This window comes from Ambystoma mexicanum, chromosome 13 (assembly GCF_040938575.1).
Source record: "Ambystoma mexicanum isolate Mex_15411 chromosome 13, UKY_AmexF1_1, whole genome shotgun sequence".
Classification (NCBI taxonomy): Eukaryota; Metazoa; Chordata; class Amphibia; order Caudata; family Ambystomatidae; genus Ambystoma; species Ambystoma mexicanum.
This window is the reverse complement of record NC_090938.1, coordinates 677420501-677445646: the sequence shown is the minus strand read 5'-3', so window position 1 is coordinate 677445646 and position 25146 is coordinate 677420501. Positions and strand designations below refer to the sequence as shown.

The 25146-nt window shown below is 47.5% G+C and overlaps 1 protein-coding gene across 1 annotated transcript in view; it reads left to right on the top strand.

Moving 5' to 3' along the window:
- PLXDC1 (plexin domain containing 1) overlaps positions 1-25146 on the top strand; it is a 264724-nt gene that overhangs the window by 210094 nt on the left and 29484 nt on the right. The window contains exon 10 of the mRNA XM_069634701.1: positions 17773-17833. Within this exon, the coding sequence (XP_069490802.1) occupies positions 17773-17833 (61 nt within the window). The remainder of the gene's footprint in view (positions 1-17772; positions 17834-25146) is intronic.

Below are 25146 nucleotides of genomic sequence, written 5' to 3'. Positions count from 1 at the left end.
ATTCATACAAAAACCTCTACATTCTACACCAAGGGCTGTAGAGCTCTTCATATCAGCTGGCACACTTGAGTCCCCTTTCACCGCGGGGAGGCAAGGCTACACCCCAAGGAGACCAGAGGGAGACCAGAGGTAGAAGCCACACACAGTTTTGGAGGAGAGATGGGAGAGACCATGAGGAACTCGAGGGAGTGAAAAGCTCAGGAAACAGGAAGAACGGTCCAAAAGGCTGGGCCACATTGGAGTCCGAGAGCTAGAGGAGAGACCCAAGAGACCAAACAGAGGGGCCAAGAGTATTGGGGCTGCTGGTGAGAAGTAAGGGAGTGGTGGCCAAAGGTAGTAAAGGTGACGTGAGAGACGGTAGCAGCCAGAGGGGTGAAGAAGGTGCGGGAGGTAGTAGTGACTCAGAGATGATCATTGAGGAGAAGGGTAGGGCCAGAGAGGCGAAGAAGGTTTAAGAAGTAATTGGACATTGGAAAAGCTCATTGAGGAGAGGGGTGGTGCCCAGAGGAGTAAATAAGCTGCAAGAAATAGTTATGAATGGGAGACGATCATGGAGGAGAGGGGTGGTGCCCAGAGGAGTAAATAAGATGCAATAAATAGTTATGGATGGGAGAAGATCATGGAGGAGAGGGGTGGTGCCCAGAGGAGTAAATAAGATGCAATAAATAGTTATGGATGGGAGAAGATCATGGAGGAGAGGGGTGGTGCCCAGAGGAGTAAATAAGCTGCACAAAATAGTTATGAATGGGAGAAGATCATGGAGGAGAGGGGTGGTGCCCAGAGGGTATATAAGATGCAATAAATAGTTATGGATGGGAGAAGATCATGGAGGAGAGGGGTGGTGCCCAGAGGAGTAAATAAGCTGCAAGAAATAGTTATGGATGGGAGAAGATCATGGAGGAGAGGGGTGGTGCCCAGAGGAGTAAATAAGCTGCACGAAATAGTTATGAATGGGAGAAGATCATGGAGGAGAGGGGTGGTGCCCAGAGGGTATATAAGATGCAATAAATAGTTATGGATGGGAGAAGATCATGGAGGAGAGGGGTGGTGCCCAGAGGAGTAAATAAGCTGCAAGAAATAGTTATGGATGGGAGAAGATCATGGAGGAGAGGGGTGGTGCCCAGAGGAGTAAATAAGCTGCACGAAATAGTTATGAATGGGAGAAGATCATGGAGGAGAGGGGTGGTGCCCAGAGGGTATATAAGATGCAATAAATAGTTATGGATGGGAGAAGATCATGGAGGAGAGGGGTGGTGCCCAGAGGAGTAAATAAGCTGCAAGAAATAGTTATGGATGGGAGAAGATCATGGAGGAGAGGGGTGGTGCCCAGATGAGTAAATAAGCTGCAAGAAATAGTTATGGATGGGAGAAGATCATGGAGGAGAGGGGTGGTGCCCAGAGGAGTAAATAAGCTGCAAGAAATAGTTATGGATGGGAGAAGATCATGGAGGAGAGGGCTGGTGCCCAGAGGAGTAAATAAGATGCAAGAAATAGTTATGGATGGGAGAGATCATGGAGGAGAGGGCTGGTGCCCAGAGGAGTAAATAAGATGCAATAAATAGTTATGGATGGGAGAAGATCATGGAGGAGAGGGCTGGTGCCCAGAGGAGTAAATAAGATGCAATAAATAGTTATGGATGGGAGAAGATCATGGAGGAGAGGGCTGGTGCCCAGAGGAGTAAATAAGATGCAATAAATAGTTATGAATGGGAGAAGATCATGGAGGAGAGGGGTGGTGCCCAGAGGAGTAAATAAGATGCAATAAATAGTTATGGATGGGAGAAGATCACGGAGGAGAGGGGTGGTGCCCAGAGGAGTAAATAAGATGCAATAAATAGTTATGGGTGGGAGAAGATCGTGGAGGAGAGGGCTGGTGCCCAGAGGAGTAAATAAGCTGCAAGAAATAGTTATGGATGGGAGAGATCATGGAGGAGAGGGCTGGTGCCCAGAGGAGTAAATAAGATGCAATAAATAGTTATGGATGGGAGAAGATCATGGAGGAGAGGGGTGGTGCCCAGAGGAGTAAATAAGCTGCAAGAAATAGTTATGGATGGGAGAAGATCGTGGAGGAGAGGGCTGGTGCCCAGAGGAGTAAATAAGATGCAATAAATAGTTATGAATGGGAGAAGATCGTGGAGGAGAGGGCTGGTGCCCAGAGGAGTAAATAAGCTGCAAGAAATAGTTATGGATGGGAGAGATCATTGAGGAGAGGGGTGGTGCCCAGAGGAGTAAATAAGCTGCAAGAAATAGTTATGAATGGGAGACGATCATGGAGGAGAGGGGTGGTGCCCAGAGGAGTAAATAAGATGCAATAAATAGTTATGGATGGGAGAAGATCATGGAGGAGAGGGGTGGTGCCCAGAGGAGTAAATAAGATGCAATAAATAGTTATGGATGGGAGAAGATCATGGAGGAGAGGGGTGGTGCCCAGAGGAGTAAATAAGCTGCACAAAATAGTTATGAATGGGAGAAGATCATGGAGGAGAGGGGTGGTGCCCAGAGGGTATATAAGATGCAATAAATAGTTATGGATGGGAGAAGATCATGGAGGAGAGGGGTGGTGCCCAGAGGAGTAAATAAGCTGCAAGAAATAGTTATGGATGGGAGAAGATCATGGAGGAGAGGGGTGGTGCCCAGAGGAGTAAATAAGCTGCACGAAATAGTTATGAATGGGAGAAGATCATGGAGGAGAGGGGTGGTGCCCAGAGGGTATATAAGATGCAATAAATAGTTATGGATGGGAGAAGATCATGGAGGAGAGGGGTGGTGCCCAGAGGAGTAAATAAGCTGCAAGAAATAGTTATGGATGGGAGAAGATCATGGAGGAGAGGGGTGGTGCCCAGAGGAGTAAATAAGCTGCACGAAATAGTTATGAATGGGAGAAGATCATGGAGGAGAGGGGTGGTGCCCAGAGGGTATATAAGATGCAATAAATAGTTATGGATGGGAGAAGATCATGGAGGAGAGGGGTGGTGCCCAGAGGAGTAAATAAGCTGCAAGAAATAGTTATGGATGGGAGAAGATCATGGAGGAGAGGGGTGGTGCCCAGATGAGTAAATAAGCTGCAAGAAATAGTTATGGATGGGAGAAGATCATGGAGGAGAGGGGTGGTGCCCAGAGGAGTAAATAAGCTGCAAGAAATAGTTATGGATGGGAGAAGATCATGGAGGAGAGGGCTGGTGCCCAGAGGAGTAAATAAGATGCAAGAAATAGTTATGGATGGGAGAGATCATGGAGGAGAGGGCTGGTGCCCAGAGGAGTAAATAAGATGCAATAAATAGTTATGGATGGGAGAAGATCATGGAGGAGAGGGCTGGTGCCCAGAGGAGTAAATAAGATGCAATAAATAGTTATGGATGGGAGAAGATCATGGAGGAGAGGGCTGGTGCCCAGAGGAGTAAATAAGATGCAATAAATAGTTATGAATGGGAGAAGATCATGGAGGAGAGGGGTGGTGCCCAGAGGAGTAAATAAGATGCAATAAATAGTTATGGATGGGAGAAGATCACGGAGGAGAGGGGTGGTGCCCAGAGGAGTAAATAAGATGCAATAAATAGTTATGGGTGGGAGAAGATCGTGGAGGAGAGGGCTGGTGCCCAGAGGAGTAAATAAGCTGCAAGAAATAGTTATGGATGGGAGAGATCATGGAGGAGAGGGCTGGTGCCCAGAGGAGTAAATAAGATGCAATAAATAGTTATGGATGGGAGAAGATCGTGGAGGAGAGGGGTGGTGCCCAGAGGAGTAAATAAGCTGCAAGAAATAGTTATGGATGGGAGAAGATCGTGGAGGAGAGGGCTGGTGCCCAGAGGAGTAAATAAGATGCAATAAATAGTTATGAATGGGAGAAGATCGTGGAGGAGAGGGCTGGTGCCCAGAGGAGTAAATAAGCTGCAAGAAATAGTTATGGATGGGAGAGATCATTGAGGAGAGGGGTGGTGCCCAGAGGAGTAAATAAGCTGCAAGAAATAGTTATGGATGGGAGAGATCATGGAGGAGAGGGGTGGTGCCCAGAGGAGTAAATAAGATGCAATAAATAGTTATGGATGGGAGAAGATCATGGAGGAGAGGGGTGGTGCCCAGAGGAGTAAATAAGCTGCAAGAAATAGTTATGGATGGGAGAAGATCATGGAGGAGAGGGCTGGTGCCCAGAGGAGTAAATAAGATGCAATACATAGTTATGAATGGGAGAAGATCCTGGAGGAGAGGGGTGGTGCCCAGAGGAGTAAATAAGCTGCAAGAAATAGTTATGGATGGGAGAGATCATGGAGGAGAGGGGTGGTGCCCAGATGATTGAAGATGGTGTGAGGGAGAGTAGTAAGCTGGAGAAGATTAATGAGGAGGAGGGTGAAGGCGGTGCAAGAAACAATTGTGAGTTGGAGAGGGGCATTGAGGTGGTACCGAGAGGTGAAGAAGGTGGGAAATATGGGAAAGTCCTGGAGTACAGCGATTGCAACGAAGAAGGTGCCCGCAGGGGAGAAGAAGCTGAGAACGAGTGTGAGTAGTTAGAGACTTGAGACTGGGAAAAGAAAGGTGCCCAAAGGGGCAAAGGTGGCTAGGAAGAGAGTAAAGAGTGCAAGGGTGGAAGGAAGAATACGCAATGAGCGTTAGTTACGAAGGGAGAAGGAACTGGAGGAAAGGGGTACAGGAATCGCTAAAGGAAGTGGAGGAGTGGGGAGCAGGAAGACGATCAGTAAACAGGAATTAAAACAAGACATAGAGCAATGGGAAGTGGGACACCTTTACCAGAGGAGCTAGGCCACTTCTGGTTGAGAGACCGTGAGGATCCGAGGAGTGGAGTGTAAGCAGGTGATGCAGCAAGGCGTAAAAGAACGGAGAGGGAGAGCTAGAATAGTTGAACACCCTCCTGTCCTGCTTCACATCCAGGACTTTGGGACCTACCACGCCGACTCCCCAAACCCCTCATTCAGTAGGCACCTAAAGGATGTGCGGTCGTACATACGTCATGGCAACAGGTTAAAGTTTGCAACGCATGTGGATGCTGCACCTGTGGCATGGCATGTCGTAGCTCACTGCCTGATACCAAAGGTATCTTGATTATCCCATCTGCAGTGTGATACGTATATGCCTGTGGGCTTTCGGCGCGATATAAGTACATAAATAAATAATAAATAAATAAATGAGTGTTTGTGTATCTATGTATATGTTCAGAGCTGTGTTGAAATCTGTGTGCGAGCATATGGAGCAGTGACTGCATTCTATTGCATGTGTTTGCGAGAGTGCTGACTGTAAAATGCACCTGTGCCTTTCCACCTGTGCCTGCGTGAAAACGCCCCTGTGCAGGGCCTGTAAGAACATGTGAGACTGGTGTCTTGACATGTTGTGCCATTGACTACCTGTGCATGTCAAGCACTGCCGGGTGTACCCTGCAGGCATCATGGACGAATGAAGACCCCGGCAAGGTCTGATGGTGTCCAAGTAGCATTGACCATCCTCCGTACCCCTGTAGGAAGATGGAACACGCAGCATGTTCCTTGGTGTGGATTCCACGTGTCTTGATGTGTGGGTGCAAGCACATCAATCCACACATGGATGGGTTAGCTCACGGGGTGCATCGCAGAAGGGGAGAGGTGCACACAGCTATGGCGGCCAGATGTTCCTGGGAGACATATAGAACAGCCAAAGTCATAGGTTCTGAAATGTCACAATAAGAAGGAAATCATGGTAGTTAGATAAGGCCAGGCAGACACCTGGACACACCTGGCCACCAGCAAACAATCGCAGAGAGAAAACACATCCACAAGTGTGCACATGCACACAGACCACCATGACACGAAACCCTGCACAAACCTTTGACACAAACACTTGTTTTGATATATGTCATAATGGGAAATAACAGAACCCCAATGAAGAAAGACTACAGTTCAGCACCGTGTTATTGTGGCCACGGGTATGGTTTGAGGAACGCCTATGTGTAGTCATCCTTTGAACAGATGGCCCACTTGGATACACTAGGAAACCTGTCTGGGTGTTGGCTTCACAGAATCTTTGGCGTGGTGGCAGTGAGGTAAGAAATCCATGGCCCACACCTGGTCTGCCCGACCCAGGATCCAAATGGTCATCATATCCATTAGTTGCTATATACACATGTATAGAGTGTTAAGGTGTATGGAGGCGTGTCCTATGCACATGCATACAGTGCTAAGGTGTATGGAGGCGTGTCCTATACACATGCATAAAGTGCTAAGGTGAATGGAAGCGTGTCCTATGCACATGTATAGAGTGCTAAGGTGTATGGAGGCGTGTCCTATGCACATGCATAGAGTGCTAAGGTGTATGGAGGCGTGTCCTATGCACATGCATACAGTCGTTTCTTATGCACATGCATAGAGTGCTAAGGTGTATGGAGGCGTGTCCTATACACATGCATAAAGTGCTAAGGTGAATGGAAGCGTGTCCTATGCACATGCATAGAGTGCTAAGGTGTATGGAGGCGTGTCCTATGCACATGCATACAGTGCTAAGGTGTATGGAGGCGTGTCCTATACACATGCATAAAGTGCTAAGGTGAATGGAAGCGTGTCCTATGCACATGTATAGAGTGCTAAGGTGTATGGAGGCGTGTCCTATGCACATGCATAGAGTGCTAAGGTGTATGGAGGCGTGTCCTATACACATGCATAAAGTGCTAAGGTGAATGGAAGCGTGTCCTATGCACATGTATAGAGTGCTAAGGTGTATGGAGGCGTGTCCTATACACATGCATAAAGTGCTAAGGTGTATGGAGGCGTGTCCTATGCACATGCATACAGTGCTAAGGTGTATGGAGTCGTGTCCTATGCACATGCATACAGTGCTAAGGTGTATGGAGGCGTGTCCTATGCACATGTATAGAGTGCTAAGGTGTATGGAGGCGTGTCCTATGCACATGCATAGAGTGCTAAGGTGTATGGAGGCGTGTCCTTTGCACATGCATAGAGTGCTAAGGTGTATATACACATTCATAAAGTGCTAAGGCGTGTCCTATACACATGCATAAAGTGCTAAGGTGTATGGAGGCGTGTCCTATACACATGCATAAAGTGCTAAGGTGTATGGAGTCGTGTCCTATGCACATGCATACAGTGATAAAGTGTATGGAGGCGTGTCCTATGCACATGTATAGAGTGCTAAGGTGTATGGAGGCGTGTCCTATGCACATGCATAGAGTGCTAAGGTGTATGGAGGTGTGTCCTATGCACATGCATAGAGTGCTAAGGTGTATGGAGGCGTGTCCTTTGCACATGCATAGAGTGCTAAGGTGTATATACACATGCATAAAGTGCTAAGGCGTGTCCTATGCACATGTATAGAGTGCTAAGGTGTATGGAGGCGTGTCCTATGCACATGCATAGAGTGCTAAGGTGTATGGAGGCGTGTCCTATGCACATGCATAGAGTGCTAAGGTGTATGGAGGCGTGTCCTATGCACATGCATAGAATGCTAAGGTGTATGGAGGCGTGTCCTATGCACATGCATAGAGTGCTAAGGTGTATGGAGGCGTGTCCTATGCACATGCATAGAGTGCTAAGGTGTATGGAGGCGTGTCCTATACACATGCATAGAGTGCTAAGGTGAATGGAAGCGTGTCCTATGCACATGCATAGAGTGCTAAGGTGTATGGAGGCGTGTCCTATACACATGCATAAAGTGCTAAGGTGAATGGAAGCGTGTCCTATGCACATGTATAGAGTGTTAAGGTTTCCAATATACGTATATGTACTTAGTCACGTTTTCACAATCATGGCATCGTTATGAGCCTGGAACCATCAATAGCAGGCCTCCCTTAAGTGCCATGCACGAGTATGCTCGTTCTTTTTGCATAGACTTGATTAATAGCCTGGCACTTAATGGGCACAACACTTGTCATGAATTCCAAAGAGAGAGCCCAGGCTGCAGAAGTCTGGGGCTGCTCCAGCGTAACAAGAAATAAAGAAACGTGTGCAACTCACCATTGCCTGCTGTCCTGATATTAGTCTGCCCCCCCCCCCCCACCCCTCCTCACCTGGGCTTCAGGGATTCCTGTTATGATGAACAGCGAGAATACGAATAATTCTGTTTTAACAGTGTTGGGGCTGATGCCTGACACACGTGTAAGTCTCTAAGCCGGTGGTCTTGAAACTGTGGGGTAGGCCACCCTTAAGAGGGCCCGAAGGGGGACGCAAGACTATTCAAAAGCAGAGAACAGTGACTGCTTCTAATATAAATATAAGCAAATAGGGCATTTGGGGTTGGGGGGGAGGGGGCAACCACAAACATTTTACTGAAGTGGGCCTCGGCAACAAAAAGTTTGAATACCACTGGAGCTAAGAGGTTTAGGACGTTTTGACCGCATGCAAATGTTTGCATGGTCAAAAAGTCCTAAAAATGCTACCACCAAAGGTTCGAACAACAAAGGTTCGAACCTTTGGTGGTAGCATTATAAGTAAGTATAAAAAAATAAAAGACTGCGGGGGTGTCCCCCGCAACACCCCGCTCACTATACTGTGTGGTAGTGAGCGGGGTGTTGCGGGGGACACCCCCGCAGCACACCCATAAAAAACAAGAACATGTAGAAAAAAAATGAAAAAAACGGGGGCTGCGGGGGTGTCCCCCCGCAACACCACACTCACTATACTTCATAGTATAGTGAGCGGGAGTTGCGGGGGACACCCCCTGCAGCCCCCGTAGTTCGTGTGTTCGCATGAGAAAGGTGCAAACTTTTGGTAGTTCGCACCTTTCTCATGCGAACGATTTGCCCGCTGTAATTTCAGCCGCGGGCAAATCACTCCGATTCGAGCTAAGACAAAGGTGCGTCTCAGTCCAAGTCCAGTTCCCTATTCCCTAGGAACACAGGCGGCACGCACGGAGACTGAGTCAACTAACACAGACAACCCACCAACACCTTCGCCCAACCTTAATTTAATTACCGCCAGGTACCACATTGGTGTGGAATTACCGAGACACTGGCAATCTCCCCCACTACCTGAGAGGTTGTCATTGGCAAGCCCACTAGAGTCTAAATGGAGGATAAGGGGAACTATCAGAGAGCATATTAGAGGCGGGGGCTAGAGGAGTATGGAACTTGCATGCCAGTCAGTCCCAGATCAGGACAGAGCCGCAACAGGGGAGACTACGCAAGCCGAGCACTCCAATTCACGATAGAGACGCAAACCTAACCAACCCTACTAACAATTTCCCTTTTCTGCATACACCTCTCAAACTCCAAACCAAACACAACCAAAACCTACAGCACAACAAACCGCACAAACTTCACTACATGGCAAAAACAAAACAAAAACACACATAGCCTTGCACAACAGTACACAACGACCACCGGCCGCAAACAACCCAGGCCCAGCCAACGGACCCACCGGGCTGAGGCCGCCAACAGCACATCACTGCTCTCTTGCACTTTTCCTGCTTCCTCCCACTAATCCATCCTCCCCTCCTCTTTCTGAGCCGCCAGAGCGCCAAGGGACCTCTACGGTGGTGATAGTGCACGGTACAAATGTCCTTTAACATTAACATTAACATTCCATGAAGGACAGTTCTGTAGCTCGTGCCCCCTGCTGGGTACCTCCTAGTCCCTAACACGCACAGGTTCTTTACCTGGCTTCTGCATCCTTTCCCGGGTGCTTCGCTGATTGCTCCTTGCTCCCAAGGCTGTCACCGGGAATGTAGACTGCACACATCTGGCAAGCAAGAACCTGCGACCCCCCTTGCCTCAGGCCAGGGGTATGCAATCTTTGGCTCTCCAGATGTTTTGGACTACAACTGCATCGTCAACAGTGAATGATGCATCACCCTGCCTTAGGGGACACCGAAAACGGGAGGCCTACCACCAAGTACTTATCACCACCCCATGACTTATCACCACTCCTATCCTACAGGTGTCTGATGTCAGGTACCACTATGGTATTCTACCACTCTGGTACCTTAGGCCACCCCGCTTGATCTGTTTGATCTCTATAATGCACCCTCTGAGCTTGGGCTTGGCCTAGGAGCCTGTCTCCACAGTCTCTTGTCTACAGTGTGGCTCTGGCCCAACACTTGGCTGGTTTCCACCAGCTACGGGGCACCTTCCTGGTCCGGCTGTTACATAGCTTTGCTCCTTTCCCGATCCTTCCTGTACTTGCTCTCCTTCGTCTGATGTTCTCCTTCCTCCACCGCTGGCCTGTCCAGCTCCTCTTCTGTCTCCTCCTTCCTCTCTCCGCTGCGATTTCCCCCCCATGCTACCACAGCTTAGATGCCTCTTCTCCTCTGATGTTTCTCCTCCTCTGCACCCTGCCCTTCTCTACAAGGCCAGCTGTGTTCAGCGGGCAAACTCTCCATGTATGCCTCCTTCTATTCCTCACTTTCTCTCCCTCACCATATTTGGACCTTCACCTTCTCCCCCACCTCCGCCTTTCTCTTTCTGCTCACCTTGCTCCAGGGTCCCCAATAGTCTCCTGACTACCGTACTCCCCTTATGGACAGCTCTCCTTTTATGCTGTACTTTGGGGGGGGTAAAAGGGCTTTGATAGGGATATGTGTGCCAACTGTGGACTGCTGGATCAGGAGCGGAACCTATGCAACTACACACTGTCCGCATGTGTGTTCATTTGTGCAGTGGCCTGTGTCGCAGCTTCATGGAGCGAGGTGGTGTAAGGGTCCTCCGCAGTCTTGGAGCCAGACAGCCCTTCCTTCATGGCCACCCATCTCCTGGATGGAGCAGATTCCTCTGTCCACGTGGTCTCTGGCCCCCTTATGATGACCCAGAGTTCCCCTGTTTGGGTGCAGGGTTGACTCGCGATGCATACTGGGAACTATGTGTGTGCATCCTCCATAGCCCCAAAGGTGTCTCCCCTCTGCATGCCCTTTTCCATGAACCATGCAGGGGGTCTGAGGGAACTATGGGGTTCATGTCACACGAGGCCAGGGGTGTGATGAAGGCCATGGGGATCCCTGTGTACTGCCTCCGGGTCGACATCGCAGCATCGCCCCCAGACACTCCCAGCCCCCACCAGCTAGCCTCTCAAAGGTGAGTTTGTCACAGTACGCACGCCTGCACTGGTTTGAGTGCACACACAAACATACAAACACATACACACATTCAGCTCTGAATACACACCTGCGCCTAGCTTCTGAAAATGCAAAAACACATGCACTCATCTCTGAGAACACAAACACACACCTGCATTTTGCTTTTAATGCACATTTGCACACAGCGCTGAGCAGGCTCATATGCATTATTTCTCTGCACCTTGTTATTCATGCACATTCATTATTACAAAAACATTTCCGATTTCCAGTTAAAACACCTTTTTAAAATACCCCGATTGAGGATTGGAGTCATGCACATTAAAAGATGCGTGTTTACGTCTTCGGATCAGGCAGTAATCATAGTACTACATGCACTACTGGGCCACATATCCATTGAGCTGTGTGCTTGAAAGCAGGGGCACAAGGTTCTTACTGTCTGTCTTCATTCTTTGTGAGTATACGCCTATTTTTAGGGAGTAAAAGTGCCCAATACACCCCTTATCTGTAGGGCTGCCTGGGTTACAATGCATAGGGATGCAGAGCAAATAAGCCACCAAACTGTTAGAACAAAATAGGTCTCAGTACAGGACTGTTAAAGCCACACCTCATGGTGCGGGGGGCTACATCACGCATGCAGACAGGCATGAGAGTCAAAATAGGTGTGAGTACAGGACTGGTAAAGCCACACCTCATGGTACGGGAGGGCCACATCATACAGGCATACAAGTCAAAATAGGTGTGAGTACGGGACAAAGTCAGCTCATGGTACGGGGCTACATCACGCATTCAGACAGGCATGAGAGTCAAAATGGGTGTCCGTACAGGACTGGTAAAGCCACACCTCATGGTGTGGGGGGCTACATCAGACAGGCATATGTGTCAAAATAGGTGTGAGTACAGGACAAAGCCACAGCTCATAGTACGAGGCTACATCACGCATGCAGACAGGCATAAGTGTTAAAATAGGTGTGAGCACAGAACTGGCAAAGCCACACCTCATGGTATGGGAGGGCCACATCATACAGGCATAAGAGTCAAAATAGATGTGAATACAGGGCTGGCTACATGCAGATACTATTACTTAAAAAGCAGTATCAAGTATGCGGTTGTAAGTGGTGCAGGTGAAGCATACAGTTGTGGTGTCCAATAACGGGTGGGTACAGGTGGCATGGGTTGAGCACTGCAAAGCTATAGAGTCGAGCAGGTGTATTGTACGTGGATTACTAAACATCAAGCAGGAACGGTGCTAATATACATCGGAGGAGAGAAAGGGGCTATCAAGGTCAGCTCTGAGCAGAGGGCGGTTAAATACAGAGAGACAGTGGAGGCGATGACATTTGCTCGAGCGATAAGCAGAGCATCGCTTTGAAGCTGGTGGATTCTGCTTACACAGACTAGACAGTGTTCCAGAAAAAAGGTACACAACTCTTAGCCTGGGTCATATGACACGGTCTGGAGTGCAGCGTGCTTAGAAAAAACACAGATCGGTGGTGCAGTGAGGCCGCGGGCACAATCCGGGAAAGCCTCACTCTGTGTGCGGTAGAGCAGGCAAAGGCAAATTATGTCCTTAGGAGATGGTGTTCGAGACGAGGTGGATGACCGAAGTCTTGGGGGACAACGGGGCAGGCGGCCATGAGAGAAAACAGTCAGGGGCACATGGATTACAGGTAATGGGGGGGTGCACACACCTTGGTTGGAAGCCTTCCGGGCCGCGGACCAGGCCCGGACAGGCACAGACAGGCTCCAGCTTTACCCCCTGCGGAATGAGCTGGCTTCTCCAGCCGGCTCTAGGGAGGCCCGCGAGTGGGCTGTGGTCTGCTCTTGAGCATGCTCTTGAGCCTTTCATCCATTTAACAGCGCGTTCTGTACTATCTTATAATTCTTGAACTCTGCCTAGGAAACGCAACTCAGTGATCACAAAACTTTAAAATATATCCTCCTCTTCTTTTTTGTAGAACTGTTGTCCGCCTAACGGAAGTGAAATGCTCCTGTGCTATCACAAAGCCTTCTCCCTCGGCTGCATCCTCCTGTCGCTTGGCTCGCAGGATCGATTGCCTGCCCTCCCAACCTCTTATCTTTCCCTTGCTCATTGTCCTTCCTCCAGCAGACTAAGATCTAAATATCCCGATGGGGGCACAGTACGCTACGCCCCTGGCAAGCGTAGGTACACTAGAGTACTATGGTGCAGATTTGGCACAGTGGAACCCCCATTAACAAAATTTTACTTGGCTGCACAGCTCACCTACCACACACATACGTAGGCCACGTAGGCCTTCCTGCCAACATAAACCAGAAACTTCAAGATGCTCAAATAGGACCACAACCATCACACCCAGACAGGAGAGAGGTGGGCAGGGTATCTCATGCCAGGACCTCTCACTTCACTGATCCGTCAGACCTGTGCCATTACATCTCTGCCCCAGTTCAATCTGTCTGAGATCACTCAAGGCTACCCTCTATGCCAGAAGGTCATGCTAGTGGCTGAGGTGTGCTTCATAAATAAGGCTTCTGGTTTAATGCTATTTATTTTTTCGTCCAGTTCCGTCTGTATTTGTCCATATTTACGTTTGGGCCTTTTTTTTCTGTATTTATCCATTTATTTTTTTGTCATATAAAAAGATAACTCACAACCAGTATTTGTCTGCATTTATTCTAAAAGAAAATGCATTTATTTAAGCATGCTTGCAGCCACATAGGAAGGAATTGCTAGCTCAATTTTTTCCATAACAACAAACGGTTGCTTGTGTGACTGCTGCTGCCTAAAGATATATGCTGTCAGCAATTTGAAGAACTTTAATGCTATTTTGATACAACCTTTACGCTCTCCATGCTGCCAATCTAAAATATGATTGGCCTGCGATGTATGAGTGACATCATAGAGAACCAGACAGAAAGACCTGTTTTTCTGTTGTTTTCCATTTTTATAAATACTGACAGAAAGCAGATTGATATGCGTCTGTATTTATGTGTAAAAATCAGTAAAAACAGAAAACTGGAAGCCTTATTTATAAATCACATTTAACATACCATTTGCATGCTTACCCTGACACGCATGCCTACACTGTCTCCCGCTTTATCATTACCATGCAAAGCAGAAACCACAATAAACATAGCAAACAATGCAGAACACTAATGCAGACAGCCAATCCTGCATCAACCGCACAATGTGCAAGCCCACACCCACAGAGCACACATTAGGCCCAAACCTCGGCCAGGCGTCCGGGGAATTCTTGAGGTCGCTTAGGGACTTCATGGTTATAGTGGTGTGGGAGGCACTGCTAGTAATGGACGAGTGCAGAAACGTGTGCCAACACTGACACCCTGCAGCCGACGAAAGCCCCAAAGTATGGCTGTGTGTGCCAACTACCTAAACTCACTGCCCACTGTAATGGGTGGGAAACAGAATCACTAGCTCCCCTAGGCACCCCTAATGAGGTATACCTGAAAGAACGTTATCTCCTCCACTTTACACACACACTCACACACACACCTGCATACAGGTTTGGGCAAACACAGCAGCACACAGCTCTGAGAGCAGAAATGCACACACCTACATACAGCTCTAGACACACTCATACACACACAGCTAAGGATAGTGTCTCTCTCGCTTTTTCACACACACACTGCTCTGAGTATACGAACACATACATGCACGCAGCAGGTAAAATAGCCAAGCAAGTTAAGCACTCTCCTCGGATATCAGTACGTAAATGTTCGGGTGTCGGCCGTTCAGACTGAGCTGTTCATCTTTCCTAGTTCAATAAACTAAGATTCATGAATTGATTAATAATGACACCCACCGGTGTTGCTAGGTCTGGAAAAGATCTGGGGTACGCTAATCCCAGGACTGTCGGGATTTAGGGCTAGCTAGCCTTTTGGTTGTAGCCCCTGAGCTTCTTTCTGGGCTACAACCAAAAGATCTGGGACTATATGCCCCTCAGCTCCCCCCCTTAGCAACGCCTCTGATAACACCTATCATAAGAGGGCTTGCAAGAGGAATCATGCATTAAGAACTATATAAAAAACATATTACTACGAGCAGCAAAACCCATGCACGCAGGGCGCGGCTCAAGCACACGTGCATGCACACCTGAACATAGGAAGCTATGCATGGTCCTGCAAGCCCAGCTCGGTACACTCATAGTTCTACAGAATACAAGACACCCGCGTGGAGCTGCATAGGGCCCTGTTAGCATAATGCAAGCAACAACAATAGACTCTGTGGAAAGCTGTGGATTTCGTGTAGGCTCTGCAGATGGCCTCTGATACACTGATACATTGGCACCTTGTATTATTATTATTAGTATTATTATTAGTATCATGGTATTTATTGAGCGCAGACCAAGCTTTGAGAAGCAACGGAGCACTTTACAGAGGTACAACAGTACAGATACATAACAGAGTGCTTTACAGAGGTACAACAGTACAGATACATAACAGAGTGCTTTACAGAGGTGTACAACAGTACAGATACATAACAGAGTGCTTTAAAGAGGTACAACAGTCCAGATACATAACAGAGTGCTTTACAGAGGTACAACAGTACAGATACATAACAGAGTGCTTTACAGAGGTACAACAGTACAGATAAATAACAGAGTGCTTTACAGAGGTACAAGAGTGCTTTACAGAGGTGTACAACAGTACAGATACATAACAGAATGCTTTACAGAGGTGTACAACAGTACAGATACATAACAGAGTGCTTTACAGAGGTGTACAACAGTACATGTACATAACAGAGTGCTTTACAGAGGTGTACAACTGTACAGATACATAACAGAGTGCTTTACAGAGGTGTACAACAGTACATATACATAACAGAGTGCTTTACAGAGGTGTACAACAGTACAGATACCTAACGGAGTGCTTTACAGAGGTGTACAACTGTACAGATACATAACAGAGTGCTTTACAGAGGTACAACAGTACATATACATAACAGAGTGCTTTACAGAGGTGTACAACAGTACAGATACCTAACGGAGTGCTTTACAGAGGTGTACAATAGTACAGATACACAACAGAGCGCTTTACAGAGGTGTACAACAGTACAGATACCTAACGGAGTGCTTTACAGAGGTGTACAATAGTACAGATACATAACAGAGCGCTTTACAGAGGTGTACAACAGTACAGATACCTAACGGAGTGCTTTACAGAGGTGTACAATAGTACAGATACATAACAGAGCACTTTACAGAGGTGTACAACAGTACAGATACATAACGGAGTGCTTTACAGAGGTGTACAATAGTACAGATACACAACAGAGCGCTTTACAGAGGTGTACAACAGTACAGATACCTAACGGAGTGCTTTACAGAGGTGTACAATAGTACAGATACACAACAGAGCGCTTTACAGAGGTGTACAACAGTACAGCTACACAACAGAGCGCTTTATAGGTGTGTACAACAGTACAGATACATAACAGAGCGCTTTACAGAGGTGTACAACAGTACATATGCACAACTGAGCGCTTTACAGAGGTGTACAACACTACAGATACACAACGGAGTGCTTTATAGATGTATACAACTGTTCAGATGCATATGGAGCGCTTTACAGAGGTGTACAACAGTACAGATGCACAACAGAGCGCTTAACAGAGGTGCACAACACTACAGATACAAAACTGAGTGCAGGGGTGTTGCTAGGTATCAGAAACATCCGGGCTACACTAATGTCGGGACTGTCGGTACTGTCGAGGCTCAGGGCTAGCTAGTCTTTTGGTTTGTAGCTCCTGAGGTTCTATCCAGGCTTACAACCAAAAGACTCCGGGCTATAGCCCCCTCAGCCCCCCTATAGCAATGCCTCTGATGGAGCGCTTTACAGACGTATACAACTGTTCAGTTGCATAACGGAGTGCTTTACAGAGGTGTACAACAGTACAGATACATAACAGAGCGCTTTACAGAGGTGTAGAACAGTACAGCTACACAACAGAGCGCTTTATAGGTGTGTACAACAGTACAGATACATAACAGAGCGCTTTACAGAGGTGTACAACAGTACATATGCACAACTGAGCGCTTTACAGAGGTGCACAACACTACAGATACACAACAGAGTGCTTTATAGATGTATACAACTGTTCAGATGCATATGGAGCGCTTTACAGAGGTGTACAACAGTACAGATGCACAACAGAGCGCTTAACAGAGGTGTACAACACTACAGGTACAAAACTGAGTGCAGGGGTGTTGCTAGGTATCAGAAACATCCGGGCTACACTAATGTCGGGACTGTCGGTACTGTCGAGACTCAGGGCTAGCAAGTCTTTTGGTTGTAGCTCCTGAGCTTCTATCCAGGCTTACAACCAAAAGACTCTGGGCTATAGCCCCCTCAGCCCCCCTCTAGCAACGCCTCTGATGGAGCACTTTACAGACGTATACAACTGTTCAGATGCATAACGGAGTGCTTTACAGACGTATACAACAGTTCAGATGCATGACAGAGCGCTTTACAGAGGTAACCACAGAACACATGCGTGACAGGGGGCTTTTCAGAGGTAACAACAGAACAGGTATACAGCAGGGGGTAAGATACAGAAGGGCACAGAGGAGGGGTACAGCTGTACAGGGTGGCAGGGAGGAGAGGGGCAGACGGCGTCTACTGAGTCAGGTGGCATGGGGGCAACGTGATGGCCTAGGTGTTGAGAAGGAGAGACCTTGTAGGGCTGCACAGATCCAGGCTGTTTGAGTGACCCCCAGAGCACTCCAATGAGGTCATAAGCAGTCACGAAACATGTCTTCTCTCTCTTTGCAGGTGCTCCAGCGGCTTCGACCGGTACCGCCAGGAGTGGCTGACCTACGGCTGTGTGGAGGAGGTGAAGGGGCTGGGTATACAGCACATCTTTTTAGGATGATGGGCTGTGAGACTTTTTCCGAAGGTGTGAATTTCGCAACATTGTCAATGCCGAGGCTCGAGCACATGAGACAGATGGGGGGCTCCCGATAGATTTACTGAAAGCTGGGTGGTCCTATCTCTGCCGTGGCTGGGTCACGTGTCTTTACAAGGGCACTGCACAACAATTACAACAAGTCAACTATACACGCCCAGTGGGCATCCGTAATTCGTTCAGGTAGTTGCCTTACACAGTAGTCGCCTGTATATAAAAAGAAGGCTTTCCAATACTACAAAAATGAGAGAAGTAAAAAATGAAAAGTTTATAAAAATTTTAATTATTCAATGTAGCCGCATATTGCTGGTCAATGACACATACAGGTTAAGAATCAAATGAAGAAAGACATGCAGAACAATCAATCATAAAGAAAGCATAGTAAAGAGATTGGTGATTTAATGTAGAAAACAGGAAGAAACTATGAAAAAATGAAACATATGACAAACATTCTTTTCCTGTTCATTGGGGTTCCTCAATAGATAGCCCTCTTGAATCACAATCTGACAAATGAGTCCAAATTGAATCAGGGGCAGAATAACAGCAGTGTCGCTGATTTTCAGTGAGACAAACTAACAGGGATGACCCTCGTGTACAGTCATGACCCTGGTGTACAGTCATGACCCTGGTGTACAGTCATGACCCTAGTGTAAGGTAATAATAATAAAAATGTGGTATTTACATAGCGCTACGAACCCTCAGGTGTCTGAACACTGCTTATTATTACCCACGGTGTGTGGTGCTCATTTATGGACCTCGGAAGGATGAAAGGCTGAGTTTTCGAACCTGCATTAGCGGGCTCTGCACGGATGTCAAAGCGAGTGCTCTACTCGCTGTGCCACTTGACCGGTAGTCATGCCCCTGGTGTACAGTCATGACCCTGGTGTACAGTCTATTAGGTGAGACGATCTAGACATAAACGATAGTCTTCCAATTTCTACAAATCTTGAGCTCTGAGTTAGGGGTACAAATTGTTCTCCCCGGTTCTAGTTTCAACTAAAGCCTGTGGTGGGCTGGTTTTCATCAGGACTGGTTTCTTGTTTTAGCATGCCATCAAGTGTGTGCACGGTATACTGAAGGCATCATGTGTGGATCACTCGCAGCAACCTGAAGAAATGTGGCTGTCGTCTGTGTCACGCTGTTTGCCTGCAACCGCACTGCGCATACGCTTCTTCCTCCACTTTGCTCTCATCCCCGGAGGGTGAGCCTTCCAAGATGGCGTCAATGACAAGAGCTCAAGATTTTTATAAATTGGAGGACAATAGTTTAGATCGTCTCACCTAGTAGACTGTACACCAGGGTCATGACTGTACACTGGGGTCATGACTGTACACCAGGGTCATGACTGTACACCAGGGATATGACTGTACACTAGAGTCATGACTGTACACCAGGGTCATGACTGTACACCGGGGTCATGACTGTACACCAGGATCATGACTGTACACCGGGGTCATGACTGTACACCAGGGTCATGACTGTACACCAGGGTAATGACTGTACACTGGGGTCATGACTGTACACCAGGATCATGACTATAGACCAGGGTAATGACTGTACACTGGGGTCATGACTGTACACCAGGATCATGACTATAGACCAGGGTAATGACTGTACACTGGGGTCATGACTGTACACCAGGGTCATGACTGTACACTAGGGTCATGACTGTACACCAGGGTCATGACTGTACACCGGGGTCATGACTGTACACCAGGATCATGACTGTACACCGGGGTCATGACTGTACACCAGGGTCATGACTGTACACCAGGGTAATGACTGTACACTGGGGTCATGACTGTACACCAGGATCATGACTATAGACCAGGGTAATGACTGTACACTGGGGTCATGACTGTACACCAGGATCATGACTATAGACCAGGGTAATGACTGTACACTGGGGTCATGACTGTACACCAGGGTCATGACTGTACACTAGGGTCATGACTGTACACCAGGGTCATGACTGTACACCAGGATCATGACTATACACCAGGGTAATGACTGTACACTAGGGTCATGACTGTACACCAGGGTCATGACTGTACACCAGGATCATGACTATACACCAGGGTAATGACTGTACACTGGGGTCATGACTGTACACCAGGATCATGACTATACACCAGGGTAATGACTGTACACTGGGGTCATGACTGTACACCAGGGTCATCCCTGTTAGTTTGTCTCACTGGAAATCAGCGACACTGCTGTTATTCTCGCCCTGATTCAATTTGGACTCAGTTGTCAGATTGTGATTCAAGAGGGCTATCTATTGAGGAACCCCAATGAACAGGAAAAGAATGTGTTTCATTTTTTCATTGTTTTTTCCTGTGTTCTACATTGAATCACCAATCTCTTTACTATGCTTTCTTTATGATTGATTGTTCTGTATGTCTTTCTTCATTTGATTCTTAACCTGTATGTGTCATTTTTTACTTGTAATCACCCTCCTTTCTCATTTTTGTAGTACTGGAAAGCCTTCACTTTATATACAGGAGACTACTGTGTAAGGCAACTAACTGAACGAATTACGGATACCCACTGGGCGTCTATAGTTGACTTGTAATTGTTGTGTAGTGCCCTTGTAAAGACATGTGCCTAACTTGTTGTTAGTGATTATCAAAAGAAGGCTGACAGCATTAACAAATGCCCCGTAATGCAGAAAAACCACCATCTCCAAAATGAAAGACAGGCTGGAGATGCGATAAAGTTCACTGTAGAGGCAACACTTAATTAGTAGTCTTCCCATAGGACATTCTGGTTAGGGTGTTCAGACGTCCCGGTTTTCCCAGGACAGTCTGGGGAAATCTCCCTCCGTCCCGGGGTCCCAGGAGTTTTTTCATTTTGCAAACCTCGTCCGTGGTTTGCAAAGGTGGCTGCCTATGGTCCCTGTTTTTGCCGGGACCCGATTTCGAAAATCCCGAAATCAGGTCCCGGCGCAACTCTACCTGCGCGAATGGGGGCGTGAAATGCTTTTCATGCCTCCATTTCCTCCCCCTTCCCCTCCCCGGCCACTCTCCTCCAATGAGAGGAGTGTACCTGTGAGCACACCACCTCCCCGCCCACACAACAGGCCAACGACATAGAAGTAGGACTACATATTTATTTTTATTCACATTAGTCCTACTTCTATGTCTTTGTCCTGTCCCGTTTTTTTGTGAAAGGTCTGGTCAACCTAATTCTGGTGCACTCCAATGACTATGCAGCAGTGGCATAGCCAGGGGGGCCGTGGGGTGGCCACGTCCCCAGTGCCCAGTGCGCCCCCCAGCCTCCCACTGGAGCCCTATTATCCATCCCCCTGGCACCAAAACCTGCCTCTGCTACTGCTATGCAGTTTCCCGCCTTTTACTCTCACATCTCTGGGCAGGTAGGAGGCAGTTCCTGTGTCTCATACTCATACGAGCCCACTGACAGTCAAGGGCCTTATATTCTAGTGGGGCTTAAGAAGCCAAGAGAGCCCAGAACACAGATTTGAACTTGTCCCAAATGGCTGACGGAAAACTCCCCTTAAATTATCAAAATGGCTGCCTCTCAAATGTGTTTCTTGGGGATTTCGAATACGCTAGTCTGAAGGCCAAATTTGTGAAACCGCTCCAGGTCCCTAGGGGTGAACATAGGACTTTGGGGGTACGACAGAGTTTGGAGAGCAGAGGGGAATTTATTGTTCAAGAATGTCCGATAGCATAAAGAACACTTTGGGTTACTTTTTTTGTATTAATATGTTTAGGGTATGGCATGTGCCTGAATGTGCAGTTTATAGGGTTGACGTAAGGCTTCTAGGAAGAGCGTGGTAGCCAAGCGAAAGGCACGAGAAGCACGAGTGGAAGAATTCAATCCAAATCGCAATTGAAATCTACGGGACTAACTCGCCAAACAGATGAATATAATTTAAAATACGTTATTTTAAAAAATGCACGTCCAGGAGGAAAGCGAAGGACATGAGATCTCTAGCTTTATAGAGGGAGGCAGGAAGAACAGAAAGTTTAGCGGTGGGCCTATAGGACTTGCAAAAGGCAGAATGAGCTCTTTTTAGGCAAATCTGCAATTCCCAATGTTCACAGTGTTCCAGCTCTGAAGGTGTGAGGGACCTGATGTCCTTGGTTTGTTGGCGCCCACGCGGATCTTGGAGCAAGAGCAGATATTGAAATATTTGGACACGAGAGCCTGCACACATAGGATTTCTCACTGGAATTCCACCAACTATCCCACAATGGAAAACAGTGGTAGAAAAGAGTTTCTGCAGTATGTGCTAGAGTAGACTAGCTAGACTGGTATTAGCATGATTGTTCATTTTTATTTGATCGAAATGGTACAGTTGACCGAATTCAGCCAGTGCCATTAGATTGATTAAAAACAAAAATTAGGCTAATACATACCGAACATGTGGAGCAGGGGTGTCTGCTTTTGTTTTGCAGTTTGATCCTCTGAAAATTGATCACATACAGGCAGTTTTCTTTTGGACAGTTCGCTGCAATCAATTAGCAGATGATGAAACTCCACCAAACCGCTAGACTACCCCGGATGCTGTACAACCAATGAGTGGGAAAAGGTTATGGTTACCCCCTGCTGGTGCTATCACCAGCTGCTGATAGGCTGAAGCCCAACGGTAGTCTTCTGATTCGTCCATATGGAATTCTGGGCTCAGGCGCACAAATGTTGATGTAACACCTTCAATATGGCGCCAGCTCCCTTACATACTGTATACACGGCGTAGGAGGACTTCCCCGCCCTGGTTGAGGCCTGGATCCCCAGATGTCATCTCCATGTGATTGAAAAATGAAATAAAAATGGAAAAAGTCACCAACCATTCCCAAAGGAGAATCAAAGGCCCATGGAAGCACCATCAGCAAAAAAAACTTTAAGGGCTCCACAGCCACAAATAGAACTGAAAGGCAAAAAGAAACCAGGCTGCAAGGTGATTCCCAGAAGCACAACCTCAGCTTATTTAGCTACTGACCTGGAAGTAGTTCCTAGGAAAATCAGTGTTTCCAAATTCAGCGCTTCTGAAACTGTACAAATAAAGCCAGTATGCTCATTTATAGAGAAGCTCTACTGCAATGCCAAGAAACATTGCCATGCTAGGTCAACAACCCTTTGCAGCCATGTCGCCTTTCTTGTAACACAAGACACAGACCGGCCCAGACATGGACCGAGCAGAAGAGTGCTACTACTGCATAGCCCGTGCCGATATGGGAATAACCAACTCTCTAACCTGCCTCAAACACCACTCTCCTCTGAAAGGGCCCCCTCTACTGCGAGGCAGCTTCCCAGCACCCAAACCTCTAGTACTATGAACTTGGGAAGGCAGTTTAAGACCCGGCAGGCTTTCTTTCCTCACTGGACCGCACACACTTGCCGACGCCTGGAAACAAAGGGTTCCTGGGTGACTTCTCTCGCTACGGAAACACATAGTGCGCCTCTGCCATTTTGGCAGCCATGTTGCATGTGGCCCTGCAAAGATAAGAGGAGGGTTGGGCAAGGGTTTTTAGGACAAAAAGAGAGGGAGGCAAGTGCAAGCTCATTGATGTTGATGAGTGCTGGCCAACGTGCAGGCCAGATGTTCGGGTGTCATGAGTTCTGGTATGGTTCTGTTCGGTTTGTCGGTGACTCTTGGGTATGGATTGTATCTGGAAGGGAGAGCCCAAGAGACGATCATTCACAGTGGTGCGAGATCAGCTTAGCAGCTGTGTGCAATAGAGCCAAAGACCTGATTTTATGGCAGATCGCTGGCAGTGTTAATTTGTTACTGGTAGCCAAACAGTTATTGTGTTGTGTGGGTGTTGGGGTGAGGGGGTTAGGTGGTAGGAGTAGCGGTGAGTCAGAGGTAGCGGTAGCTTTGGATTAGTGAGGTTTCTTTTAATGTAGTCTTTGCAACAGACTGAAATGTTAGCGTTCCAATCTCTACTTGATCAGCGAGTTGACTTAAGTCATGCTGTTCTACATTGGGGAGGCGGTAGGGGGAAATTTTCCTTACTTCAGCGTGCTTTAAGGCAGTATTAGGGGGGACCGAACTGACTGAGTCAATCTTTGATTTTGTTGTTTGGGGTCTTGTGCACAGGTTCCTGTTGTTCACTGCAAAGGGTTGTCTTGCATCCAGGTCTGCTATGCCCATCTGTGTGGCACGATGTGCGAAGGGTTTGGCCTTTGGATGTGTGTTTGCTTGTCAGATTAGTTTCCGGAAGGCATTTAGTTTTAGAATGGCTGCTGGGTGAGAGTGGTCCATATGCTTTTGTATGGTCCAGCGATTGCTACTTACTGGTAGAGAACCATGAAAGGACGTTGCATTTTCTGGCTGGAGCTGGAGGGTGGAGGGGTTACATTTGCATTCGCCTCCCTCAGCCGCTCAATGCACAAAATGCACATGCATGTCCACTACATTGATTTTAATACAGGCAACGAAGCTGGGATCTAAAATAAACAGGCAGACTCCACTGGGATTCATGTAAAAGCAGTCTGGAAAGCACTTGCCGGGCAGGCGGCAGGCAGGCGTCATTTACAATTGTTTTTGTGAATAGATACTAATTCTGACCAGTAATCAGGGTCAGTGTGGATGTCCGTGCATAATTGTTAAGAACTGCCATCTAGCAGGGGTAAAAAGCCCTGAATATTATCACTACATAAAATGATACGAGTGATTCCGTCTCCAAAGGGGTAATCTGCTAACCAGATCCCGCCTTTGTCACAACTCCATGCTAAAGCATAGTGCACCTGTGCCCTGCTGAAACAGACACCTGATCCGTAGCATCCTCTCTGCTTGTGGTGCAGAATAGGTTCAAAGGTCACAAGATGCACACTCGACCGCTGCAGCGATAGCAAAGTCACTACAGCAGAGGGGAGATATTTAGGGTATGCCCCCAGTACCCAAACTACGATGATCATGAGTACCCCATCCCGGTGGCAGGCTAATCTCGAAGAATAAGCTATGCCTGAGTTTAGGCATAGTGCATAGCGCTACTTAGGATCGTGACCGCCACATCCTGATTGATATTGCACGTTTCAGCTCCTGTAAGTTAGCTCTGCAGTGGAAGGGAACGTGTATTAGGGTCAGACAGGTTGATGCTGCCACACAGCAGGACAGAAACCCACAGCACCCAGCCTCTCTTTGTGAGGGATGGTAAAACCCTCTCCAAGAGACAGCCACACAGCAGGCAGCTGTCCTGAGCCCAGGTATCATAAGAACACACCCATTATAGAGGAGGAGCCTCACGCCAGGGTGCTTCATGTCTACAGGT